Here is a 27,689-nt window from a genome sequence, read left to right as displayed (position 1 = left end):
AGATGGGTGGTGGCTTCACAGGATGTGGGAACGCAACAGCACCAGTCCCAATCACTAGCTTTAGCTTTACAGGCTCAGGCATCTACAATGACTGAGGCCATTACTCAGGCGCTGGCAGCCCAGGGCCAAGGAACCCCAAGGCCATCGGGGAGAGGGACTTGTTTTGAATGGGGGCAGGAGGGGCACTTTAAGAGAGATTGTTTACAACAATCCCCTGCCAACTGGCCCGTTGGCAAACCGCCCCCTATACCCTACCCCAGGGGCAGGGAGGGATACAAGTTTGATTTAGATGGGAAGTCTTTAAACTTGGGGAGGGGCATCCTCTAGCCCCTTTAACGCAAGGAGGAACCCCCCCTGCTGTGAGGCCCAGGCAGCCTCGTGGCAGGGCGACCCAGGCCCATTGGACCGTCCCCCTGGTGGACGGACTCCGCCCTAAAATGAGTATTCTCAGAGGCAGAAAGAGGTTTCACTGTTTAATTGACACCGGGGCAGACCGAACCATACTCAGGGAGGAGGAAGTGCCCTTGGACTGGAAGCTTACACCTGGGCCCCCGATATTGGGGGTAGGGGGCAACTCCCATACCAAAGAAACGGTTGCCCTTATGACATGGACTAGCCCAGATGGAGAACAGGGAAGGATACGCCCTTTAGTGGCAAAGAACCTCACTGCCAATTTACTAGGGCAAGATATGCTAAGACAAATGGATGCCGTGGTTACTACAGACCATCGAGCATCATATGATGATATCCTGGATGGGGAAGAAGCACAAAGGCTTAAACTGGATCTAGAGGGAGTTAAGGAAGGGGATTTTTTTAACTTTCATAATTACAGAGAAGAACATAGGGGATCCGCTCGGGTGCACCCCCAATCCTAAAGGCCACTGCCCCCCAAGTACCTCCCATTAGGTGGAAGCCAGGAAGCCCAATCTGGGTGGAGCAGTGGCCATTGACTAAACCTAAACTTGAAGCCCTCCACCTTCTGGTGGAGGAACAGATAAGCCTCGGGCATATCCGCCCTTCTATAAGTCCTTGGAACACACCCGTATTTGTTATTCAAAAAGCCTCTGGGGCTTGGCGGATGCTCCAAGATCTACGGAAGGTGAATAAAAGGATGGAGCTAGTAGGAACGCCCCTAAGAGGCATGCCCTGGACTCCTGCTATACCTTCAGAATATACTTTGGTTGTGATTGACATTAAAGATTGCTTTTTTTCTATCCCTCTGCATCCAGATGACTGCGAGAAGTTTGCTTTCTCTATACCTTCTCTTAATTTCTCCCAGCCTGACCGGAGGTTTGAATGGACGGTACTGCCACAGGGTATGGCCAATAGCCCTGCCTTCTGCCAACAATACTTGGCCACACTTTTAGGGCCTGTGCTGGGTTCAGATACCTCCCTTGCCTATGCCTACATGGATGATATAATTCTGGGGCACCGAGACCCAAGCTGCCTGGAGGGCCTTCTGGCCCAGGTCCTCGACATACTAAAAAAGGGGGGTTTTACCATAGCCCTTAATAAAATTCAAAAGGTAGCTCCTTTTAAGGTGCTCGGGACCCACCTTACCTTGACTCAGGCCAGCCCCCTTAAGCCTTTGCTGGATATTCCAGCCTCTCTAACCTTAACCCAACTTCAGAGTCTTTTAGGGGAAATCAATTGGCTGTTGCCATGGGTTTCTGTCCCTAAAGATAGTCTTGTGCCCTTATTTGCCCTGCTAAAAGACAGGACGCCACAAGAAGTTATTACAATTACAATATAAGGAAATGCTAGCCGTAATTATGGCCTTTCAGGACATTCAAAAACCCTTTAATTTGTATTCTGATAGCCTATAAAACAAAAAAGGGGGAGTTAGCCCCCATATACAGTTACAGATAGCTTTGTTTTTAAATTTTTCAAAAGGGGCAACTGAACCCTAAGCCCCAAGTGAAAGTCAGGTGGAAGGGACCCCCTGACACAACAATGGAGAGGACCTGACCCCCTAGTTACTATGGGCAGGGGATTTGGATGCGTTTTCCCCATAGGGGAGTCTGCTCCCATTTGGATCCCTGCCAGGAACCTTAAGTTTTTACCCATTTCCTCTATACAGGAGGATGCCCAAGAATAAGCTAACCAACAACAACAACAACAAAAAGCATGGCCGAGGCTTGTGTTTTAAAGACAAAAGCCAGAAAGACAATTATTAACCATCCCCAAGGGCAACCAGCCCTTGAGAAGCTCTTGTGTTCTCTAACAATTGCAGATGGTGACACTCCAGCTGTTGGCTGTCCTGACTCCCCGAATCCTGTGAACGGCCCTACGGAACCTGCATCAACCTCAACGGGTGACCTGGGCAGTGATCAATGCTGGCAATGCAGAAATCGTCAGGAGCACCACAAGAGAAGCTGTCCCTTCGAGCTGGTGGCCTGACCTTCATTTTGATCACCACCCTATGGACTGTTTAATATTTTTGTAGGAGTTAATTATTTTAATGTTACCTGCTTTAATTGTTCTTTTACTGATTGCTTGTATAGCAGCATTGAATCCGTACTTAATTGTTAAACAACCACCTTTTGTTATGCTTTCAGCTTAGATTTTATCCAACCCCACAGGCAAATAGCTGGATTAGAACAATCCCTACCTCTGGACTCTGAAGTGGCAAAGACTGCTATCCCATCCTTCACTAAGGTTAAAGGACTAGTAGTGACATTTCCTGGCCTGGTAATGCTTTTGCTGATGGTTTTTTCTATGCCTTCCTTGCATTATACGTGCACTGCAAAACTCTTATGAGCCTAGCCAGCCAGTTATCAAGCTCCAAATGAATGAATTTCCCCCCCAGAGAGGAATCGCAGCCAGAGACGGGTAAGAGGGGGTGTCAGTCTGACCAACCTAAGACAGGGCCTTCAGCTTCGCTCTGAAGAAGTTCCCCATGACGGGTAAGGCAGACAAGGCGATCCACCCAACCTAAGACAGGCGGGTTCGCTTCTTTAAGCAAAGACGGGGGGAGATGATGTTGGGAGCTGACAGTAAAGCTCAAAGGTCATCTTGACTCCTGTGCTAGCTTAAAGGCACGTACAAGGAACTGGCTTACTTAAAAGACACCAGGTGCCCAGGAATTAATTGAACTGCTTCGGACATTTCTAACTGTGGTGGGACTGATGTTTATTACTGTGCTAGGTGGGTCTGCCATTAAACAAAAAAAAAGGGGGAATCTGTGGAGCACATGGGCAGCAAAGATGGCGCTGGGAGGGGGTTGAGTGGGCAGAGCCTAATTTACTGGAGAGCACATGGCCAGCCAAGATGGCTCTGGGAGGGGTTGAGTGGGCAGACCCCAATTGATCTTCTGATCAGTGCCTAACCAGCCCGTGAGGGCTCAGGTGAATGATAGGGTGTGACCTTGACAGTGATTGGTTCCTCTTCCTCCCTTACCATACCACCCACCCTTGTTGTCTTTAAAAGGGGCTGCTCTCTGTTAATAAACGAGTTTTTCTACCTGCTGGATTTGGCTCCCCGCTGTGTCTGATTGTCTCCTGGGCTGAGGGAGGCTAGGGAACGGGCGAGCGCCGCACTTACCTTTCCTCGGACCCCGTCCGTCTTTCGTGGGACGGACGAAGACCCAACAGAGGCTTACTTCAACAATTATTTTCTCACGATTTCTGTGGATCAGGAAATCAAGTGGCTTTGCTGGGCTGCTCTGGCTTGAAGTCCCTTAAAAGCTTGTCATTAGTTGAAGGTTGAGAATGGAGGATCTGCTTTCCAGTTGACTTTGTTGTTATTGTTTTGTGCCCATCATGGGGCTTGAAGTCAGGACCTAGACTCTGTCCCTGAGTTTTTGTACCGAAAACTACTTGAACCACAGCTCCACTTCTGGCTTTTGGTGGTTAACTGGAGATAAGAGTCTCAGGGACCTTCCTGCCTGGGCTGGCTCTGAACCTCGATCCTCAGATCTCAGCCTCCTGAGCTCTCCACAAGGCTACTAACATATTCTTGTGGCATAGATGCCAGATTACCCCAGAAAGAATGCAGAAGACTATTATGAAGTCATACCTTTTCACCTTTGTCCCATTCTATTACTCACATAGATAGCCTTAATCCAGTATAGGAACTTACCACAATGAGAGTCACTGGAAACCATCTTGGAAGCTGGTTATCACAATCCAGATCATTATTTTTTTCTCCACTACTTGCAATGTATTTAAGCAATTAAACCAAGGGGGAAACCCACCAATGAACACTAAAATCTGATTTTATATTGGTGCAACTTTTATTTTCTTATTTACATATACACCCTATGTACACACTTCTTTCTGAGATTTCTTTCCTTTAGATATATAAATGTAAATTTAAAACAAGTAAAAGAATTTTTTTTAATGGATTTATCATCTGGGTGTCGGTGGCTCACCCCCTGTAAGCCTAGCTACTCAGGAGACTGAGACCTGAGGATCATTGTTTGAAGTCAGATGGGACAAGAAAATCTGTTGGTACTCTTATCTCCAATTAAGACCACAGACATGAAGTTGTGGTTCAAGTGGTAAGATTGCTAGCCTTGAGCAAAAAAGCTCAGGGACAGTGCCCAAGCCCTGAGTTCAAGCTTCTGGACACACATACACACACACACACACACACACACACACACACACACACACACACACACACACACACACACACACACACACACACACACACACTATTGTAAGCTGAGCAGCAGTGGGACACACACACACACACACACACACACACACACACACACACACACACACACACACACACACACACTATTGTAAGCTGAGCAGCAGTGGCTCATACCTGTAATCCTAACTCCTCAGGTTTGAGGATTGTGGTTCAAAGTCAGCTGGGGCAGAAAAATCCCTAAGACTCTTAATCACAAAATAAGCCACAAGTGGAACTGTGGCATAAATGGTAGCACACCAGCTTTGAGCAAAAACGTCAGGGACAATAACTAGGACCTGAGTTCAAGACTCTGAACAAGAAAGAAAGAAAGAAAGAGGAAGGAAGGGAGAAGAGAGAGAGAGAAAGAGAGAGGGTGGGAGGGAGGGAGAGGGAGGGAGGAAAAAATGAAGAAAAGAAAGAAAATAAAATGAGGAAGAACAAGAAGGGAGGAAAGAAGGAAGAGCAGAAAAAAGAAAAATATTGTGCCGGGCACCCATGGCTCATGCCTGTAATCCTAGCTACTCAAGGCTGAGATCTGAGGATCATGGTTCAAAGCCAGCCCAGGCAGGAAATTCTGTGCGACACTTATCTCCAATAAACCACTCAGAAAACCGGAAGTGGCACAGTGGCTCAAGTAGTAGAGTGCTCACCTTGAGCTGAAGAGCTGAAGGACAGCGTTCAGGCTCAGAGTTCAAGCCCCATGACTGACCGAAAAAAAGGAAGCTGAGATCTGAGGATTACAGTTCAAAGCTAGCCTGGCAGGAAAGTCTGTGAGACTCTCATCTCCAACTAACCACCAAAAAGACAGTAGTGGAACTATGGCTCAAGTGGCAGAGCGCTTACCTTGACAGCACCCAGGCCCAGAGTTCAAGACCCACAACTGACCAAAAAAAAAAAAAAAAAAAGCTGGGCACTGGTGGTTCACGCCTGTAAACCTAGCTACTCAGGAGGCTGAGATCTGAGGATCAAGGTTCAAAGCCAGCCAGGGCAGGAAAGTCCGTGAGACTCGTTTTTTTTTTTGGGGGGGGGGAGGGTGGGGTCAGTCATGGGGCTTGAACTCTGGGCCTGGGCTCTGTCCCTCAGGTCTTCAGCACAAAGCGAGCACTCTACAGCTTGAGCTACAATGCCACTTCCGGTTTTCTAGTGGTTTTTATTGGAGATAAGAGTCTCACAGACTTTCCTGCCCAGGATGGCCTTGAACCATGATTCTCAGATCTCAGCCTCCTGAGTAGCTAGGATTACAGGTGTGAGCCACTGGCACTGGGCCCGTGAGACTCTTATCTCCAATAAAACCACTAGAAAACTGGAAGTGGCACTGTGGCTCAAGCAGTAGAATGCTCACCTTGAGCTGAAGAGTTGGGGGATAGTGCACAAGCCCAGAGTGACAAGCCCCAGGACTGACAAAAAGAAAAAAAAAGAAAGAAAGAAACATTATGAAGTATTTTTGTTTAATTTTCATGTTAGGCTTCAATTGTGTATATATTATGTAAACATACCAGATTAACCTTTGTTGTTTGTATTAATGCAGTTGAAAGTCACAGATGACCAGTTATAAACTATCACACTGTAAATGCAAAATTGGTAAGAGGCAATCTTTATTGAAAGCATTAAAAAAATTCTTAATAAAAGACAACCAGCATTGCCCTAATTTTTTGTAAAAATTATCTCCTTTTTCCCTTCTGAACGGTACCTTTCTACAGAATGTTAATACATAAATATATTTAAAGCATTTTTACTTAGGTTAGCCTTTTACATGGCTGCTTTCTCTTCTGATACATTGCATCTTTTTAAAGGCACCAAAATTAAGAGTTCTTAGATTCATATTTTTGTCCCTTTTTAGATTCTACTAGAATTTTTCAGAAGGGTAACTCTAAGAACTTCAGGAACCAGAGGAAATGAATACTATGACAGAACAACTTGAGACCTAGCATTCAAAAGGTCTAAATATATTAATAGGTTCCTTGATTTTGAATCAGGACAAAAAGTAGAATAGCTTTCTGAACATAAAAGTAAACAGAGAGCACATTTATTAATGGTAGGAAAACTCCTTATAGTGACAATGTATAAATCTTACATAATAAACACAGCCAAAAGCATTACGAACAAAAATACCTTGCCAAATATTCTGATGTATTATCCTGAAAACCCATCCCATACATTCCATTAACATTTAACTAAGTATGGAATTTATTTCACAGGGAAAAAAAAAAACCATCACAAAAACATACTTACTGGTATTCAGCTTTGATCAAGTTCTAGAGTTACATCTTCAAGATTTTTTTAAAAAAAGATCCACCTTAAAATAAGTCTTCATATAATCCATTATTAATACTCTGTGTCTTTTCAACATGAAACACTTAGAAACCTTTGAACTCTAGAAATTTTGGTCAGCTAACCTAGTTGAATGTTTTCTAAATTCCCCTTCGAGTGTCCCGCTGGTTTTCAGTCCATCTGCCCAGTACAGAAGGAGCAATTCTATTTCTTTTTCCTCTTACTTGGTGGCTCATCCTCAGAGCTGCTATCTGTGCTGCTGCTGCTACTGGAAGAACTGGAGTCTGAGTCTGAATCTGAATCAGAGGAGGAGGACGAGGAGGTGGTGTATGAGTCCGAGGAGGAGGAAGAAGAAGAGCTTTCATCTGTGTCACTGTCTTCTGAGGAGGATGAGGTAGAGGTTTCTTCACTTTCTGATGAAGAATCACTGTCTGAACTGTCACTGCTGTTGCTACTGGAACTAGTTACACTCTTAGACCTATTAGACAATGAATGTTATATAGTAAGCCCCCTTGTTCCTGGATTTATTACATGCAGTTTGACTAAGTATAATAAAATAATAATTTAATTAAAAACTTAAATAGAAGTGTTTCGTTCCCATGCACACATTACATGGCTCAGCTTATATGAAGAAGTACATTCTCAGCAGGCCCATGTGATGGTTGAGTTGTGTTTAAATCACTGTGTGATTTGCTGAGTATTTTCTGCCCTGAATTTTATGGAAATCTGCCTCCCAAAACAGCAAATGGTACCCCAAAGCAAGCTCAAAGTTCATGTGTCTGGAGTTAAAGGGAAAATGGAATATCTGAGGGCAGTACTAAACTCACATCTTGAGCATCTGCTGTCTTTCAAGTCAGTTTCATTGAAAGCCATGTCCCCATGAATACCAAGGCCTTGCTACATACATGGGGAGCTGTTATTCAACAGTGTTTAAAAATAATGTCACATAATACTGTGTATGTATATCTTGAAGTATTGCTAGAATGTTAGCTCTAGGATTGATGTTCTTTCAATTGCCTAACTGGGGCTAAGAGTTGCTAAATTAACCAGAGACCTTGTAAAAGGAGGTCTCTGATTAATTTAGCAACTCTTAGCCTGAGTTACCAAAAGAGAATTAGTGTATTATGCTTTAGAGTAAAGGATATTAGAATACAGCTGCAGTATAACCACTGGAACTATTTAAACATCACATAGAGTGGTGAATGTTTCTTCTTTTCACTTTTTTTTTTTTTTTTGTCGGTTGTGGGGCTTGAACTCTAGGCCTGGGCGCTGTCCCTCAGCTCTTCAGCTCAAGGCGAGCGTTCTACCACTTGAGCTACAGCGCCACTTCCGGTTTTCTGGTGGTTTATTGGAGATAGGAGTCTCATGGTCTCTCCTGCCCGGGCTGGCTTTGAACCGTGATCCTCAGGTCTCAGCCTCCTGAGTAGCTAGGATTACAGGCGTGAGCCACCAGCGCCCGGCTTCTTTTTACTTTTTTTATTTTGCAGTGCTGGGGACAGAATTTAGGGTCTCATGTAAGCTAGGCATGTACCCTACCCATGAGCCACACCCCTAGTCTTATATATTCCTTATTTATAACTACTTCAGAACAGATAAGAGCTGCCCAACAGTTTCTTAGTATTTCAATAACATTTTCAAGATAAGACAGTATCAACTATTTCTAGGTATAAAGACTCTAGAAATATGTAGAAAAAGGTCCTGAAATCCTAGATACTCAAGAGACTGAGATCTGCCCAGCTAGCCTGGGCAACAAAAAGTCAGGGGATTCATCTCCAATTAATCACCAAAAAGCCAGAAATATAGATGTGTCTCAAGTAGTAGAGCACCTGCCTTGAGGAGAAAAAGCTAAGCAAGAACACAAGGACTTGAGTTCAAGCCTCAGTACTGGTAAAGGAAAAAGGAAAAATGGATAGAGAAAAGGAGAAATGGAGGCAATGATTTATAGATAAGAAGAGGACAATATCAGAAAGTAGGATGATACTCAAAAGACTTCATATCCAAACCTTTTAACTATTTTAAAGTCCTGTCCCTCCAACTAGTATTACATGTTACCTACATAATACTCTTTTTTTTTTTTTTTCTTGGGGTCCGGTCGTGGGGCCTGAACTCTCGGCCTGGGCGCTGTCCCTCAGCTCTTCAGCTCAAGGCTAGCACTCTACCACTTGAGCCATAGTGCCACTTCCAGCTTTTTTCTTTATGCTTATGTGGTGCTGAGGAATCGAACCCAGGGCCTCATGCATGCAAGGCAAGCGCTCTACCACTGAGCCACCTTCCCAGGCCCCTATATAATACTCTTGAAGCCACACGTACCTTTTGTTCTTGTTCTTTCTTTCTACATTAGTTTCTCCAATGCTGATAGAAGAGGAAAAAAGCTCCTGTTAATAATGCTATACACAACTCAAAAAACCCTTCTGCCATTCTCAGAATTGTTTTACATTGGAGAAACACACCATCTTTCATAATAATATGTTCTCAGAATACAATATTACTTGCTACAACCACATGGAAAGTTTCCCATTGTAGGCTTTTTTTTTTTTTTTGTCGGTTGTGGGGCTTGAACTCTGGGCCTGGGCGCTGTCCCTCAGCTCTTCAGCTCAAGGTGAGCGCTCTACCACTTGAGCTACAGCGCCACTTCCGGTTTTCTGGTGGTTTATTGGAGATAGGAATCTCACAGTCTCTCCTGCCCGGGCTGGCTTTGAACCGTGATCCTCAGAACTCAGCCTCCTGAGTAGCTAGGATTACAGGCGTGAGCCACCAGTGCCCGGTCGTAGGCTATATATGGTACAGGCAGTCCACTCAATTATCATTTAAGCAATCAATTTTATCACTTGTACCTTTCAGAGGCAGGTAAGTTAATAATTAAGATGACTGAATGCACAAATCTAATTCTTTTTTACTTTGGGAGTTAGGTTATCTATTAAAATGAACAAACAAAGCAAAATAATAATGTAATTGTTATCATTTGAGTCCCCAGAAACATACTGTAAATGATTAGCTCTTTTTTTTTTTTTTTGTCGGTCGTGGGGCTTGAACTCTGGGCCTGGGCGCTGTCCCTCAGCTCTTCAGCTCAAGGCAAGCACTCTACCACTTGAGCTACAGCGCCACTTCCGGTTTTCTGGTGGTTTATTGGAGATAGGAGTCTCACGGTCTCTCCTGCCCAGGCTGGCTTTGAACCTCGATCCTCAGATCTCAGCCTCCTGAGTAGCTAGGATTACAGGCGTGAGCCACCAGCGCCCGGCTTAGCTCATATTTTTTAAAAAGCAAATTTAACCTTTTTCCGTATGTCTTTCAAATTTTCAGTTACTTATTTAAAGCCAAAAAACTGGGTACTTCAGGACTATAATTTCTTATACATCTTATAAAGAGTGAAGTCTAATGAATTTGAATGAAATGTACAAATGGCCTTAAAATAGTATACACACTATTTAAGTTGTCAAATTACACAATTACTTCTATCACTACAATACTGACTGGTAAATTTAATTTAACTTTTCTACTTTCTGAATTTCTCTATATTCCTTACATAATGCTTCCATCCTTATTTCAAATGTTCTTATATAATTATTTTTATACAATGGAATCACTGACTTGTAATTTCTGCTGTAAAATCAATTGTAGAAGTACATTTACTAAATTATATAAGAATTTGTGCCAGGTAATGGTGGCTCCCATCTGTAATCCTAGCTATAAAGAGGCTGAGATCTGAGGTTTGTGGCTCAAAGCCAGCCTGGGCAGGAAAGTCCATTAGACTCTTATCTCCAATTAACCACTAGAAAACTGGAAGTTGTGCCGTGGTTCAAAGTGGTAGAGTGCTATTCTTGAGCTGAAAGAGTTCAGAGACAGCAGCACCCGGGCTGTGAGTTCAAGCCCCACAACCACCACCACCAACAACAAAATTATGATCACTGAACCAGAAAATCAGCAGTCTCTAACAGATCCAAATCTAAAATTCATGTCATTCTATGTTTGTGGTTCTGGGAATCAAACTTAGGACTTTATGCATGCTACAAGCCGTCAACATGGAGTACACTCTCAGCCCATATTGATCTTATGTCCAAAGGAAACTAAAATACTACAATTTGATACCTACCTCATATATGAACAAGTTTGTCTTTAATACATGGTACTTTCACTCTGTTCTTTTCCCTTTGTACTTTTATCCCACTTTCCCAATATATTTTATGTCTACAAGTTTTAGTGATCACTGAAGACACTTCAATAGTATGTATTAGTAGCTGAACTTTTACCTTTTCAGTGCCTGAGATCATAAGGCTTTACCAGTGTTTTAGAACTTAATAGACAGCTTCTCTTTATAAGGTAATTCATGCTCCAGCGAATTCTTCACCATAGTGTAGATTGGTTAAAAACATTTAAACAGTGTTTTTTAGGTTAAATTTCAAATGTATGACATGGATCCGTAGCTTTCTAAATAAGGAGGCTTATTAATGCCTTTAAATGACTACATGTCATGCTTGGAAGATTAACATTATCTACCAAGAAGGAATTAAGGGATGAGGGAGCACAGTTTATGTGCTTTAGAGTGTGCTGAAAATAGTCATCACATGTAAGGAAATGTTCACAACTAAAGCACAGAGAGAAATAATGTATGGTAACACATTCTTGTAATAAAGACCACTTAATGGATCATGAATGTTCAAAAGGTTAGCTTCCATGGGGCAATCTGGGATTTTTAGATAGAATGACCTGATTTTGTGTGTCAGTGGCCTAGATCTTAAGTTACAGCATGAGATCTACTCTGGTTAAGGCATTTACTGTGAACACTGGTGGCTCATGCCTGTAATCCTAATTACTCAAGGGACTATGATCTGAGGATCACAGTTTAAAACCACTTCAGGAAGGAAAGTTCATGAGATTCCAATTAACCACATAAAAAAGAAAAAAAAGAAAAAAAGGCCATAAGTCAAGTGGTAGAGTGGAAACCTTGAGCAAAAAGCTCAGGGACAGTGTCTAGGCCCTGAGTTTAAGCCCCAGGACTGGTACAAAAAGTAGACAAAAGAATTTGTCTTTGGAAAAAGCATATGTAGGGGCTGGAAAGGTGGCTTAGTGGTAGAGTTCTTTCCTTGCATGCATGAAGCCCTGGGTTCAATTCCTCAGCACCACATAAGCAGAAAAAGCTGGAAGTGAGGCTGAGGCTTAAGTGGTAGAGTGCTAGCCTTCAGCTGAAGAGTTGAGGGACAGCACCCAGGCCCCATGACCAAAAAAAAAAAAAATAATAATAATAATAAGCATATATGAATGTTAATTTTCTAGGAATGGTTTATTCCTGCCTGATCCCCTTAGAGCTTCCAGTGCACAGATTCAAAGACTGCCACCATAGAGGTCCAGATGTTTATTATACTATACTATACAGTTAAGAGTACTCACCAAAGTGCTACTTCTAATATATAACACTAAGGAAACCCAACATCTTCCTATTTCAGCTTCTCTAAAACATACATTTCATAGGAAGTTTAAAAAGGTTCATTCAAAGCCGGGAGCTGGCGGCTCAAGCCTATAATCCTAGCTACTCAGGAGGCTGAGAACTGAGGATTGCCATTCAAAGCCAGCCCAGGCAGGAAAGTCCGTGAGACTCCTATCTCCAATAAACCACCAGAAAACTGGAAGTGGCGCTGTAGCTCAAGTGGTAGAGCACTCGCCTTGAGCTGAAGAGCTGAGGGACAGCACCAGGCCCAGAGTTCAAGCCCCACAACTGACCAAAGAAAAAAAAAAAAGGTTCATTCAAGCCAGGTACTGGTGGTTCATGCCTGTAATCCTAGTTACTCAGGAAGCAGACATCTGAGGATAGTGGTTCAAAGCCAGCTTGGGCTTATCTCCAATTAACCACCTACAAACTGGAAGTGGAACAAGGACTCAGAGTGCTAGCCTTGAGCAAAAAAGCTCAGGGACAGTGCCTAGGCCCTGAGTTCAAGCCCCATGACCATCAAAATAAAACAAACAAAAAACAACCTTCATTCAAAGAATATAAAAGAGTAAGTAATTTTCTAGTCTCCCTCCTATCTATTCTCCTTCTAAGGAATAACCACTGTTATCCACCACTTATAATTTTGAAAAAATTCCACTATTCTTTGCTTCCTTAACATAAATCAAAGTATATTATATACACTAGTCTCTATTTTGTTTATATATTTGATGGCTTTTCCTCTCTGCTGATTTTTCCCAACTCAGTGTTATCTGTTGTCACTTCACTGATAATTGGGCAATAAAGCAACATAATTAAGACCATGGGGTACAGGCTGGTTGTTCAACTGGACTTGTGTGACACTGACTCACTAACTCTGGGTTCCCTTTCTTCATATGTAAACTGAGGGTAACGGCAGTACTTACCTTAATAGGACAGATTTGAGGTTTAACTAAGCTAATTCATGCAAAGTATTTAGTATGGTTCCTGGCATAGAGTAAGCATTCATTAAAAACTAGTTAAGATTATAATTAAAATCTAGAGAACTACCACGAAACAGTAAACTATAAATGAATAAAATATAAATAATAGTCCTATAAACCTACCTTTGTTGTAATAATCTATTTTCTTTCTCTTTTAAAGCTTTCTTTAGTTCTGCTGTTCTTGAAGGCCTATGTAGATATTTTCTTTTACCTGTGCATTCATAAGTCCAATGTCCAAATTCCAAGCATTTCTGACATCTTACATGTTGCTTATTTGCTTCACTACAAAGCAAAAAAATGGAATATAAGTCTTAGAATTCTGCCTGGTGACACTTTTTGCCCTGAAAAGCATAAACAACATGAAGTACAAAATGTCTATTGTCATGACTAAGGCACAGAAGGTATAATAAGTAGTTCAAAGCATAAACTTTGCAGTTACATAGAAGTGAGCTTGAATCTCTTTTCTTTTTCTTTTATTTTTTTGGTCAGTCATGGGGCTTGAATCTGGGCCTGGGCACTGTCCCTGAGCTCTTCAGCTCAAGGCAAGTGCTTTACTACTTGAGCCACAACATCACTTCTGGTTTTCTCATGGTTAATTGGAGATAAGAGTCTCATGGACTTTCCTGCCCAGTCTGGCTTTGAACTGTGATCTTTAGATTTCAGCCTCCTGTATAGCTAGGAATACAGATGTGTGCCACCAGCACCCGGCTTAAGCTTGAATCTTGACTCTTCACTCTATCTCAGTAATGACAGATTAGGTAATGGAGAGTAATTCACTCAGAACCACAAAATAATAGTCAAAACATTTTTATATTTATTTTTGCTGTGCCAGAGACCAAACCTAAAAAAATAAACATCTAAAGCCTAGAGCCTTGCGTTATACTAGGCAAGCACTTAACACTGTGCTTTGCTTGAGGAATCAGAGAATTAACAAGGGGATAAAGAAGAGAATGGAAATTTACAATTAAACCAACTGGAGGTGTTTGCCCATCACAAGAGGGTGCTATAAATGTGTCTATAGAGTTAAGACTCTGAAAGGCTATACCGTATGAAAAAACCAAATGATACTGGAAATATGGCTCAAGTGGCAGAACACCAGCCATGAGCAGGCAAGTCAAGAATGAAAGGCTCTAAGATCAACCCCCAATTCTGGCATGCATGCATGTGTGTGCGTGCGTGTGCGCGCGCACGCACACACACGCGCACACACGCACACGCACGCACGCGCACACACACACACACACACACACAATGCAGCCTAGCTTCTTGACATCTGTAAGACTTGCAAAGATGTGAATCTCTAAATTGGACTTGAGATATAGCTAGAAAAGTGGTTATAAGATGGAAATGAGGGGCTGGGAAGGTGGCTCAGTGGTAGAGTGCTTGTCTTGCATGCATGAGGCCCTGGGTTCCATTCCTCAGCACCACATAAGCAAACAGAAAAAAGCCGGAAGTAGCACTGTGGCTCAAGTGGTAGAGCGCTAGCCTTGAGCTGAAGAGCTGAGGGACAGCACCCAGGCCCAGAGTTCAGGCTCCATGACCGGACCCACAAAAAAAAAAAAAAAAAAAGATGGAAATGAATAAACTATATTCATTGTTGATGGTATATTATGCACAGAGCATATTCGAAAGAACCTATAAATAAGATATTCCAGAATAATCAGAGTTACTAAGCAAATTTAGGAAAGGCTTTGCATCAGGGCAGGCAAATGTTTCTGTGAAAGGTCAAACTGTACATATTCAAGATTTGTAGAACAGGAGGCAAAATTATGGAAATTGTATAGTTACCTAAATAACGAAAAAGAAAGCAAGTTTCATAAGTAATTTATTGACGGAAATAAAAACATAATATAACATGAGTTTAACGTAAAAACCCACTGATTTGAAGAAAGGACAGTCCAAATATTTTTATTTTTTGGCAATGATAGAAATCAAACCCAAGGCCTTGTGCATACTAAAAAAGCAACATAACCCTGGGCTACACCCCTAGTCCAGTCAAAACAGTTTTAACAATCTGCTTGAGAACTCACAGAATAAACATGGGAAGAAGGAACCACCAAGCTCATGCCTGTAATCTTAGCTACTCAGGAGGCTGAGATTTGAGGCTCATGGTTCAAAGCCAGACCAGGAAGGAATGTCCGTGAGACCCTTATCTCCAATTAACCACCAGAAAACAAGAAGTGGCACCGTGGCTCAAGTGGTAGAGTGATAGCCTTGAGCTGAAGAGCTGAGGGACAGCGTCCAGGCCCAGAGTTCAAGACCCACAACCGACAAAAAAAAACAAAACTACCAACACAAGATATGAAAGAAAGAGGATATTTTACACAGCTGAGGTCCCCATGAACAAACTGATCATGTATACATATATACATATGTGTATATACATATATAAAACATTCTTTGCCTAAGTGTTAAGAACCTTCAAAAACAGGTGTATGATAAGGCAGTGGCTCATGTCTGTAACCCCCAATATTCAGGAAATAGAGGCAGGAGGTATGAGTTTGAGGTGAGGTGGGCTACACAGTGAGCTTTTGTCTCAAACAAAACAAAAACAAGCACTGGTAAGCAGAATTTAATGGACCATGTACTAACAACAACAAAAGACATTGCTTTGTAAAAATAAAAGAGCAAGAATACACAAATAAGGGCTGGGAAGGTGGCTCAGTGGTAAGAATGCTTGCCTTTCATGCATGAGGCCCTGGATTTGATTCCTCAGCACCACATAAGCAAAAAAAGCCGGAAGTGGCACTGTGTCTCAAGTGATAGAACACTACCCTTGAGCCGAAGAGCTCAGGGATGGCGTCCAGACCCAGAGTTCAGGCCCCATGACCGACAAAAAAAAAAAAAAAAAAATACACAAATAAGCCAATGAAAAATAGTCTAGAAATGCATATACATATCATACTCATATACAAAAATAATGTACAGGGCCTGGGAATGTGCTTAGTGGTAGAGTGCTTGTCTAGGATCCATGAAGTCCTAGGTTAGATTCCTCAGTACCACATAAACAGAAAAAGCTAGAAGTAGCACTGTGGCTCAAGTGGTACAGTGCTAGCCTTGAGCAAAAGAAGCTCAGGGACAGTGCCCAGGTCCAGAGTTCAACTCCTACAACCGACACACACACACACACAAAAGTATAAAAAAAATTTACATAAATGAGTTATAAGTCCTTAAAAAAAAAAAAAAAAGCAGGGGCTGGGAAGGTGGCTCAGTGGTAGAGTACTTGCCTTGCATGCATGAGACCCTGGGTTCGATTCCTCAGCACCACATAAGCAGAAAAAGCTGGAAGTGGCGCTTTGGCTCAAGTGGTAGGGTGCTAGCCTTGAGCTGAAGAGCTGAGGAACAGTGCTCAGAGTTCAGGCCCCATGACCGACAAAAAAAAAAGAAAGCAGCTGGGCTCTGGTGGCTTAGGCCTGTAATCCTAGCTGCTTAGGAGGCTAAGATTTGAGGATCCCAGTTCAAAGCCAGCCTGGGAAGGAAAGTCCATGAGACTCTTATCTACAATTAACCATCAGAAAACCAAAAGTGATGCTGTAGCTCAAGTGGTAGAGCGCTAGCCTTGAAAAAGCTCATGTACCCCAGGCCCTAAGTTCAAGCCTCACAACTGACAAAAAAAAAAAAAAAAATTACATTAGAAATACAGGATTGGGAAACACAAGTGAACATTAAACATATGAAAAAGTGTTCATTAGAAATCAACAAATAGAGCCGGGTGCCGGTGGCTCACACCTGTAATCCTAGCTACTCAGGAGGCTGAGATCTGAGGATCGAGGTTCAAAGCCAGCCCGGGCAGGAAAGTCTATGAGACTCTTATCTCCAATAAACCACTCAAAAGCCAGAAGTGGCGCTGTGGCTCAAGTGGTAGAGCACTTGCCTTGAGCTGAAGAGCTGAGGGACAGCACCCAGGCCCAGAGTTCAATCCCCACGACCGACCAAAAAAAAAAAAGAAAGAAAGAAATCAACAAATAGCAAACTAAAGCTCTAATATAACACGAGTAGAAAAACTAAAATTAAAATTTAGCAATAGCAAATGTTAGCAAACAAGAATACTCATCCAATGTTGGTCAGAATACAAACTGAGAGCAGGCACTAGTGACTCACATCTGTAATCATCACTATTCAGGAGGCTGAAATCTGAGGATGCAGGTCAAAGCCAGCATAGGCAGGAAAGTCCACAGACTCTCATCTCCAATTAATCACCATAGAAGCTGCAAGTGGAGCTGTAAATTCAAGTGGTACAGCACTAACCTTGAACAAAAAAAAGCTCAGGGATAACGCTCAAGATGCTAAGTTCAAGCCCCAGGCTGGCACATAAAAAATACAAACTGGTATAACTACTTCAAAAAAAATTAAATCCATCATAAATACAGAATATGCATATTTTATGGCCCAGCATCTCCACTTCTAAGTACTTAAAACAGAAGCCCACAGAGAACTATGTCAGAAAATAAGCATAGGAATATTGTTGTCCTGGCTGGGGATACAGCTGAATGGCAACACCTGCTTATTAATAAATGCATAAGGCCTTGGGTTAGATCCCCACAATGAGAGATAGGGCGAAGAGAAAATGAAATGAATATCACCTTTCTTTTATGTACCCTTTCAAAACTTTGAAATATCACATCCTCTCCAAGTAATTTTCACAGTATAAATAACTTAAACCTTAAGTACAGTTTAGATAACTATTTTTCCTGTCCTTTTTAATCCAGTATCTCATTAATCCAAAGTATATTACCGCTTATTTTCTATTAACTAGGACATTCTCCTGCGTAATGACAAAAATGACCTAAGAATCAATAAATCAATGTTGATTTATTCCTACTATTTAATCTTTTTTTTTTTTTTGGTCGGTCGTGGGGCCTGAACTCTGGGCCTGGGCGCTGTCCCTCAGTCTTCAGCTCAAGACTTTGAGCCACAGCGCCACTTCCGGCTTTTTCTGCTTATGTGGTGCTGAGGAATCAAACCCAGGGCCTCATGCATGCAAGGCAAGCGCTCTACCACTGAGCCACCTTCCCAGCCCCTACTATTTAATCTTTAGACATTGTTTACATTTGATCAAATGTCACAATAATGCCATTTATAAAAAGTTCAGTACAGCACCAATTTTTGCACTTGCCTCCTGTTTAGTATCTTTCAGTCTGGGAGAGTTCCTCACTCACATCTTGATTTTTCTGACCTTGACATTGTTAGAATATTACAGACCAGTTATTTTGTAGAACATGCCTCTATTTGAGTTTGAGAATTTTTTTTTCCCTCCAAGATCACTCATGTGCTAGCTGGCAGGCCTCAATTCCTTGCTATGTTGGTCACTCCACAGGGCTATTCACAAATATAGCTTTACCTAGAATGAATGATCAGAGCAATCCAAAAAAGAAGCCAAGCCAATCCTGAGTTGAATCTCCAGTATGGAGGGAAAAGTATAATATTTTGTTTTCTCTTTTTTTCAGTACTGAGGATTGAACACCCAGTGTTGCATGCGCTAGTCATGTGGTCTATCACAAAGCTATGTTCCCACCCCATTTTATTTATTTACTTATTTATTTTAATTTTTTTTTTGGGGGGGGTATGGTCGTGGGGCCTGAACTCTGGGCTTGGGCGCTGTCCCTCAGCTCTTCAGCTCAAGGTGAGCGCTCTACCACTTGAGCCACAGCGCCACTTCCAGCTTTTTTCTTTTTGCTTAAGTGATGCTGAGGAATCGAACCAAGGGCCTCATGCATGCAAGGCAAGCGCTCTATGACTGAGCCACCTTCCCAGACCCCCCATTTTATTTTTAGACAATGTCTTGCTAAGACACACTGGCTGGCCTCAAACTTGTGATCCTCCTACTTGAGCCTCCTAAAAGGCTGGGATAATATAGATATGGCCCACCACAAGTATCAAATGAATGCTTTCCTAGTTTACTCAATGAGGTATAGTTTTTACCACTATAATTCATTTGGATTCTTTTGACATGGTGCTTCCATTCTTTGAATACCTCTTGCTTTCTGATTCAACAAGAGCAGCAGGCTCATCTTGTATTTTTTTTTTTTTATCCCAGTTTGAAATTAGCCTTTCTCCAAGGAATACTGATGTTTCTTAGGAGTCAGGACAGAAGCACACATGTGCTCACTATGGCAATATTGCTGCTTCCAGGTACTCTCAGGAGACAGAGTTAGAAAAGACACACACACACACTCACGCACACACACTCACACTCACACACACTCTAGAGGTAACAAATACAAACATTTTATATCTACATTTAATCATCTGAAAATCATGCACTTACACAGATATTTCATTCCAACCAACTTCACAGGGTTTATTCTATTTTTCCCTTCATACTTCTTTCTTCAATGAGAAACCCCATTTCCATTATCCTTAACAGATTTAGTTATTTGGCCGATTACCCTCAAGTAACCTACTGCCCACTACAGCCCTTGATACCTGCTTCTTCTGAGGATGCTCTGTTCACTTCCCTTGGGATGTGATTCTCAGCCCTGCCCCATCTTTCCATCCTCTTTCCATGCCTTCACCCTGCCTGTGCCAATTCTGCCAGGTTGGTCCTTCACATATGGACATATTCTTCCTTCTGTTTAGAACCTAATAGCCCTTAAGAAATTACATTCCATGGGTTGGGAAGGTGGCTTAGTGGTAGAGTGCTTGCCTAGCATGCATGAAGCCCTGGGTTTGATTCCCCAGTACCACATACACAGAAAAAGCCAGAAGTGGAGCTGTGGCTCAAGTGGTAGAGTGCTAGCCTTGAGCATAGAGAGGGTCAAGGACAGTGCCCAGGCCCTGAGTTCAAGCCCCAGGACTGACAAAAGGAGGAGGAGGAGCAGCAGCAAAAGGAGGAAGAGGAGTAGAAAGAAGAAAGGAGGAAGAGGAGGAGGAAGAAGAAGAAAGGAGGAGGAGGAAAAAAGGAGGAGGAGAAGGAAGAAAGGAAGAGGACGAAGAAGGAAGAAGAAATTACATTCCACTCACCCACCCTAACCAAGCAGATGTTTCAAGAGGATGACAACTTGTGCTAAATTGCCTCTGGGCAGTCAGTTTCCTAAATCTGCTTGATGCCTTGTGCTAGTCCCAACCTGCTGGATGCCCCTCTGCACCTGCTGACATTGTAAGTCAGTTTGGGCCCCTCTGTCAATGCCCTCCTTAACCCACTGCGGGCTCCTTAACCCCTAATATGTTAGGATACTGGTTACTTTTAGAGGATGAAGGAGGCTATGATCAGGAAAAGGCCCCAGAGAGCTTTGGTTAAATGGCTTCATTCGGGTAGTGATTGCATGGGATATTGCTTTTATAATCATTTATTAAGTTGCTTTTTATATATGTGTCATATTTCATAATAACAACTTTAAACAAATCTGACTTTTCAATACATAGATATATGATTTTTTTTTTTTGATCAGTCATGGAGCTTGAACTCAGGGCCTGGACAGTGTCCCTGAGCTTTTGTGCTCAAGGCTATCACTCTGCCTCTTTGAGCCACATTGCTGCTTGGTTTTCCAGTGGTTAATTGGAGATAAAAGTCTCACTAACTTTCCTCATGCTGGATTTGAACTGCAATCCTTGGATCTCAGCCTCCTGAGCAGCTAGGATTATAGGCATGAGCCACTGGCGCTCAGCTAGCTATATGATCTTTACTAAAGTGTTATTTGAACCAGTTTCCCCTTCTAAAAAATAGGGAAATATTGTCAGATTAGGAGGTACACATCTATAATTCCACCCATTGGCAGAAATAAAAGGAGCCCAACTTGGGAGGCCAGCTTATGCAACATAGAACTTTTTTTTTTTTTTTTTGTCGGTTGTGGGCCTGAACTCTGGGCCTGGGCACTGTCCCTCAGCTCTTCAGCTCAAGGTTAGCCCTCTACCACTTTGAGCCACAGCGCCACTTCTGGCTTTTTCTGCTTATGTGGTGCTGAAGAATCGAACCCAGGGCCTCATGCATGCAAGGCAAGCACTCTACCACTGAGCCACCTTCCCAGCCCAACATAGAACTTCTTTAAAAAAAAAAAAAAAAATGTTGGTTGCTAGTGGCTCACTCCTGTAATTCTATCAGGCCTGGGAAGGTGGCTCAGTGGTAGAGCGCTTGCCTTGCATGCTCAAGGCCCTGGGTTCGATTCCTCAGCACCACATAAGCAAAAAGAAAAAAGCCGGAAGTGGCGCTGTGGCTCAAGTGGTAGAGCGCTAGCCTTGAGCTGAAGAGCTGAGGGACAGTGCCCAGGCCCAGAGTTCAGGCCCCACAACCGGACCCAAAAAAAAAAAAAAAAAAACTCCTGTAATTCTATCTCCTCCATAGGCTGAGATCTGATGATCCCAGCTCAAAGCCAGACCAGGCAGGAAAGTCTGTGAGACTCTTATCATTAGTAAACCACCAGAAAACTGGAAGTGGCGTTGTGGCTCAGTTGGTGGAGTGCTAGCCTTGAGCTGAAGAGCTGAGGGACAGCACCTAGGCCCAGAGCTCAAGCCCCATGGCCGACCAAAAAAAACAAACCAAAGTGCCAGGCACTGGTAGCTCAGGCCTATAATCCTAGCTACTCAGGAGGCTGAGATCTGAGGATCACGGTTCAAAGCCAGCCCAGGCAGGAAAGTCCCTGAGACACTTACCTCCAATTAACCACCAGAAAACTGGAATGGCAGTGTGGCAGAATGCTCCCCTTGAGCTGAAAAGCTCAAGGACAGGGCCCAGGCCCAGAGTTCAAGCCCCACGACCAACACATACACACACACATACAAAAAAAATAGTGGGAGGCTGGGAAGGTGGCTCAGTGGTAGAGCGCTTTCCTTGCATGCATGAGGCCCTGGGTTCGATTCCTCAGCACCACATAAGCAGAAAAAGCTGGAAGTGGCGCTTTGGCTCAAGTGGTAGGGTGCTAGCCTTGAGCTGAAGAGCTGAGGAACAGTGCTCAGAGTTCAGGCCCCATAACCAACAAAAAAAAAAAAAATAGTGGGGGGCTGGGAAGGTGGCTCAGTGGTAGAGTGCGTGGTAGAGTTGAAGACTGAGGGACAGTGCCCAGGCCCAGAGTTCAGGCCCCACGACTGGCAAAAAAAAAAAGTGGGGAAAAAAAAAAGTAGTGGCTGGGAAAATGGCTTAGTGGCAGAGTGATTGCCTAGCATGTATAAAGCCCTCAGTACCACATAAACACAAAAGACCAGAAGTGGTGCTGTGGCTCAAGTGGTAAAGTGCTAGCTTTGAGCAAAAAAAGCTCAGGGACAGTGCCCAGGCCCTGAGTTTCAGACCCAGGACTAGCAAAAAAAAAAAAAAAGAAAAGAAAAGAAAAAAAAGTAGTATCTATATTACTAGATTATTATGAGAACAAGATCCCCATTTGATTGATACATGTATATAAAGCAAGCAATAAGGCTCTGGCATAAATACACAAATAAATGGGAGCTATTACTACTGGCCCACATATTGGAATACTCAGGATAATTTGGACCAAAGATCACATGACATTTTTCCTGTGTGTGTGTGCCAGTCCTGAGGCTTGAACTCAGAGCTTGGGATCTGTCCCTGGGATCTGAGCCTCTCTGTAGTTCCACCACTTGAGCCACAGCACCACTTCTGGCCTTTTCTGTTTACGTGGTACTGAGGAATAGAACCCAGGGCTTCATGTATGCTAGGCAAGCACTCTACCACTAAAGCATATTCCCAGCCCTACATTTTTTTTTTTTTTTGAGACATGGCTGTATGGTGAGATACTGGATTTTCTTTTTTCTTTTTTTCCCTCAAGTGACGGTACTGATATTTAAAGTCAGGGCCTTTAATTCTTGCTTGGTTTGTACCCACAGGTAGCGCTAAACCAGTTGAAACATCTCTACTTCCAGCCTTTTGATGATAATTAGAGATAAGTGTCTTCCAGGGAAGTGGACCAGTGGCTCAAATGACAGAGTGCTAGCCTTGAGCAAAAGAGCTCAGGGACAGTGCCCAGGACCTGAATTTAAGTCCCACAACCAATATTCCAGATTTGTCAGGCTGAGCCGGCTTCATACCTTGAGCTAGTTCATACCTCAGCCTCCTGAGTAGCTAGGGTTATAGGCATCAGTTATTAGTAACTGTCTGGATTTTTACTTTTGATCTAGAGCAGTCTCTCTTTTTTAAAATTTTTCATTAAGTAGAAGTATAAAGTCTTTTCAGTTCTACAAGTCAGATTATAAGTACAATGTATCTTGATCAATGTCACCTTTTATATCATCCTCATATCTTTCCCCATCCCATCCCTACCCTCAAGTTATATAGTCCAATTTTTATTTACTGTATATCGAATATGATATGGAACAGTCATCTTTTTTCCTTTTTGTTTTTTTGTCAGTTGGTCGTGAGGCCTGAACGCTGGGCCTGATTGCTGTCTCTCAGCTCTTCAGTTCAAGGGTAGCACTGTACCAACTAAGCCATAGTGCCACTTCTGGTTTTCTGGTGGTTTAGTGGGGATAAGAGTTTCATGGACTTGGGGCTGGGAAGGTGGCTCAGTGGTAGAGTGCTTGCCTTGCATGCATGAGGCCCTGGGTTCGATTCCCCAGCACCACATAAGCAAAAAGAAAAAAAAAAAAGCCGGAAGTGGCGCTGTGGCTCAAGTGGTAGAGTGGTAGCCTTGAGCTGAAAAGCTGAGGGACAGTGCCCATGCCCAGAGTTGAGGCCCCACAACCAGACCAAAAAAAAAAAAAAAAAGAGTTTCATGGACTTTCCTGCTCCAGCTGGCTTTGAACCTCCATCCTTAGATCTCAGCCTCCTGAGTAGCTAGGATTATAGGCATGAGCCACCAGAGCCCAGCCAGTAGTCATCTTTTTTTTTTTTTTTGTCGGTCAGTCATGGGGCCTGAACTCTGGGCCTGATTGCTGCTGTCCCTCAGCTCTTCAGCTCAAGGCTAGCGCTCTACCACTAGAACCACAGCGCCACTTCCAGCTTTTTCTGCTTATGTGGTGCTGAGGAATTGAACCTAGGGCCATGCATGCAAGGCAAGCACTCTACCACGAAGCACCTTCCCAGCTTTAGCAGTCATCTTATCTCTAGTGAACACATAATTGATGCTCAGTAAATACTGTAAAATGAATACCTACTGACATGAACAATGGCTTATGAAAACTCATTTTTTGTTTGTATTTTGGTTGTGCGAGTCATTTGGCTTGGACTCAGGGCCTGGGCACTGTCCCTGAGCTTTTGTGCTCAAGGCTCTATCACTTGAGCCAAGGTACACTTCCAACTTATTTGGAGATAAAATTCTCATACTTTTCTGCCCAGGCTTCAAATCAGGATCCTCTGATAAGTCTCCTGACTAGCTAGGATTACAAGCATGAGCCACCGGCAATCTGCCTCAATGGGTAAAGTTATTTGACACCTTTTTTTTTTTGGTAGGCCGTGGGGCTTGAACTCTGGGCCTGGGCGCTGTCCCTCAGCTCTTCAGCTCAAGGTGAGTGCTCTACCACTTGAGCCACAGTGCCACTTCCAGCTTTTTTCTTTTTGCCTATGTGGTGCTGAGGAATCAAACCCAGGGCCTCATGCATGCAAGGCAAGCACTCTACCACTAAGCCACCTTCCCAGCCCTATTTGACAGCTTTTATTCTATACATTTTCTTCCAACAAGACCAGAAACTCCTAAAGGTAACATTTACCTCTTCTGTGTAGCACATTTACCAAAAACAGGTACATTATCACAACACATTTAACTTATTGAACAAGGAATAGCATTGTTTAATTGCTAGAAGTCTCACTTGCACTTCATATTTACAGTGGACCTTTGATTTTGCTAGTAGAATGCTAATTCAGCATTTTAACCACTTATCAGGCCCTTGGTTATAACCAAACTATTCAGTTGTATAGATAGGAAAATAGTATGTCTAATCCAAGCACTTTCCCCAATCTCAATGCCTGGCTCAAGGTTGAACCTCCTTTGACCATGAAATACAATCAACTGAAATTGAATTAAAGGACCTGTAGCCATTTTGCAACTGAAATAGCCTAACCAAGCTAGGAACCAACACCTACAAGAGCAAGCTAGAGAGAGGAGGAGGGGGAGAAAAATAGGGGAGGGAGGGGAAGAGAAAGGGAAAAGGGTCAATATAAGAGACACCTGGGATGCAAGAGACCTGGTTTAGCAATCATATTCAGCATTATCATCTCACCGAGCGCCTGGTGGCTCACACCTGTAATCCTAGCTATTCGGTAGGCTGAGATCTGAGAATCTCGGTTCAAAGCCAGCTGGGACAGTAAGGTCAGTGAAACTCTTATTTCCAATAAACCACCAGAAAACCGGAAGTGGTGCTGTAGCTCAAGTGGTAGAACGAGCTTGCCTTGAGCTGAAGAGCTCAGGGACAGCACTCAGGCCCAGAGTTCAAGCCCCATGACCGACAAAAAAAAAATATTATCATCTCCTTCTTGGCCTCAGAATTGACTGACTTTAAAGCTTTCTTCCTCCAAGCTTACTACTCTGACTATCCTTGCATGTAAGGAACTACTAGGCCTGAGAATGTATAGTATATAAACAGAAGAAAATGAATAGAGTTCTTGGAATACAAAATAAGAAGGAATATACACATGCACAATTAGATAGCTATAGTTGTATCTATTGGCCAATTGTGAGTTGTGTATAATAAAGATGCAAATTTTTTTTTTTGGGGGGGGATCCGGTTGTGGAGCCTGAACTCTGGGCCTGGGCACTGTCCCTCAGCTCTTCAGCTCAAGGCTAGCGGTCTACCACTTGAGCCACAGCACCACTTCTGGCTTTTTTCTTTTTGCTTATGTGGTGCTGAGGAATCGAACCCAGGGCCTCAGGCATGCAAGACAAGCGCTCTACCACTGAGCCACCTTCCCAGCCCCTAAAGATGCAAATTTTGATGGCATAAAATACTGGATGATAAAGTGACAGATTCTTTCCAAGAAAGAAGAGTCTGAAACCACCCCTTTATGTATTATCTTTGCAAAACTGTTGTGCTGTTTTGCTTGTTTGATAGGCACATTGGACAACTTCCAGTTCTTAAAAATTAAGTTCCTACCCCGCTCACACCTGTAATCCTAGCTTCTCAAGAGGCTGAGATCTAAGGATCTGGTTTAAAGCCAGCCCTGGTAGGAAAGCCTATGACACTTTTATCTCCAATTAAGCTGGACATGGACCTGTGATTCAGTGGTAGAATTCTAGCCTTGAGTAAAAATGCTCAGTGCCTAGGTTCTGAGTTCAAGCCCCAGAATCAACACACACACACACACACACACACACACACACACACACACACAAAACTTCTTCCCAGTCTCAAAGCAATCATGATCCTGGCTGGCTACACTTTCCAAATGCTCTTATAATCTTTCTTACCCATTTAATCTCTCTTTACATGTCACAGTTCAGTCAAGCCTTTTGGCCAAGCTTGAAGTAAGGCCCCGAACTTCAGTCCACCCAACTTAACGCAATCCTTTCTGTTTTTGCATCCCAACTTCTTTCTCGCAAAGCGTTCATCACCAGCTGTATGTGCTTGTTTATCAACTATTTTCACTGTTAGGTAGGATGTCAGCTCCCGGAAAGCAGAGACTTTTTTCTTGAATACCTTTTTTTTTTGGCTCCGGCATACTGAGTGTGGTATGCCAGAGTGAAATAATTTGATATTTATTGAAAGACAGAATGAATGGCAGAAAGCGAGAAGCCAGCTTGGGAGAAGAATCTTTTGCCCAGAAAGGCGATAGGGAAGAGGCAGGAGAAGCCAGCTGGGTTGGAGGCTGCACTGGGGGAACAGGAGTTCCCCATGGGCGGAAGCAAAGACACGGCACAGGGGTCTGACCGTGCGTGAGGTGGGCGGAGGGTCACCCAAGCACCGGGACCAACCGTGGGAGGGGTGGTGGCGGTGAAGCCGGGCGCGCGGGCTCCCCTCAGGCCTCACTGCCCGGCCCCGCAGATCTCCCCCGACCGCCCCCCACGAAGACGCTGAACCCCCTCCCCGTCCCCCGGCGCCACCGAACTTAACTCTCGGGCCGAATCCCGACAAGAAAATAGGCAACATGTTTGACAAACGGCCATTCCCGCCGCCGCCGCCCCCCCGGCAAGCCAGGGCCTGGCTCCCGAGCCCGTCCCGAGCGCGTCGCCCCACCCCCGACCCGCCGGGGGTCCCCAGCGGCCCCCTCACTCACGCTTGTCGCCGAGCTATGAGCCGATGCATGGGAGTCGCCATGATGTGACGAGGAGAGCCGCCGCAGGGACTCTTGGGAAACTCCGTGGAAGGGGGCGTGGTCCGCGAGGCCGGGCGGCGCAGACGTGGGCGGGGCCGGACGGGGCCCCTGGCAGCCCAGGGAAGAATGAAACCTGCACTGGATAGTGCTCTGATAGCTAGGAGTCTGGAGAACAAAATGAGTTAAGCAAGACTCAGGCCATCAGTGGAGAGAATTTTTTTTTTCCAGCTAAATATCCAGTACA

General features: G+C 43.5%; 1 protein-coding gene across 1 annotated transcript; it reads right to left on the bottom strand.

The window, feature by feature from the left end:
* Positions 1–6,215: 6,215 nt before the first annotated feature.
* On the bottom strand, positions 6,216–27,463 carry Zcchc10 (zinc finger CCHC-type containing 10). Its single transcript, XM_042688861.1, has 4 exons — positions 27,407–27,463; positions 13,438–13,596; positions 9,223–9,264; positions 6,216–7,390 (listed from the first exon to the last, which is right to left on the bottom strand). The coding sequence occupies exons 1-4, from the start codon at positions 27,445–27,447 to the stop codon at positions 7,117–7,119; spliced, it is 516 nt and encodes a 171-aa protein (XP_042544795.1). The 5' UTR covers positions 27,448–27,463; the 3' UTR covers positions 6,216–7,116.
* Positions 27,464–27,689: the final 226 nt, after the last annotated feature.

This window comes from Dipodomys spectabilis, unplaced genomic scaffold, assembly GCF_019054845.1.
Source record: "Dipodomys spectabilis isolate Male_0828 unplaced genomic scaffold, ASM1905484v1 ptg000119l, whole genome shotgun sequence".
Lineage (NCBI taxonomy): Eukaryota > Metazoa > Chordata > Mammalia > Rodentia > Heteromyidae > Dipodomys > Dipodomys spectabilis.
Note: the sequence above shows the minus strand (reverse complement) of the source record. Positions and strands in the feature narration are given on the sequence as shown.

Coding starts and splice junctions, on each gene's coding strand:
- Zcchc10 (XM_042688861.1), bottom strand. CDS start 27,447: ATGGCGACTCCCATGCATCGGCTCATAGCTCGGCGACAAGC. Junction 13,597..27,406: donor CTCATAGCTCGGCGACAAGC/GTGAGTGAGGGG, acceptor TTTGCTTTGTAG/TGAAGCAAATAAGCAACATG. Junction 7,391..9,222: donor AGAAAGAACAAGAACAAAAG/GTACGTGTGGCT, acceptor ATTGTCTAATAG/GTCTAAGAGTGTAACTAGTT.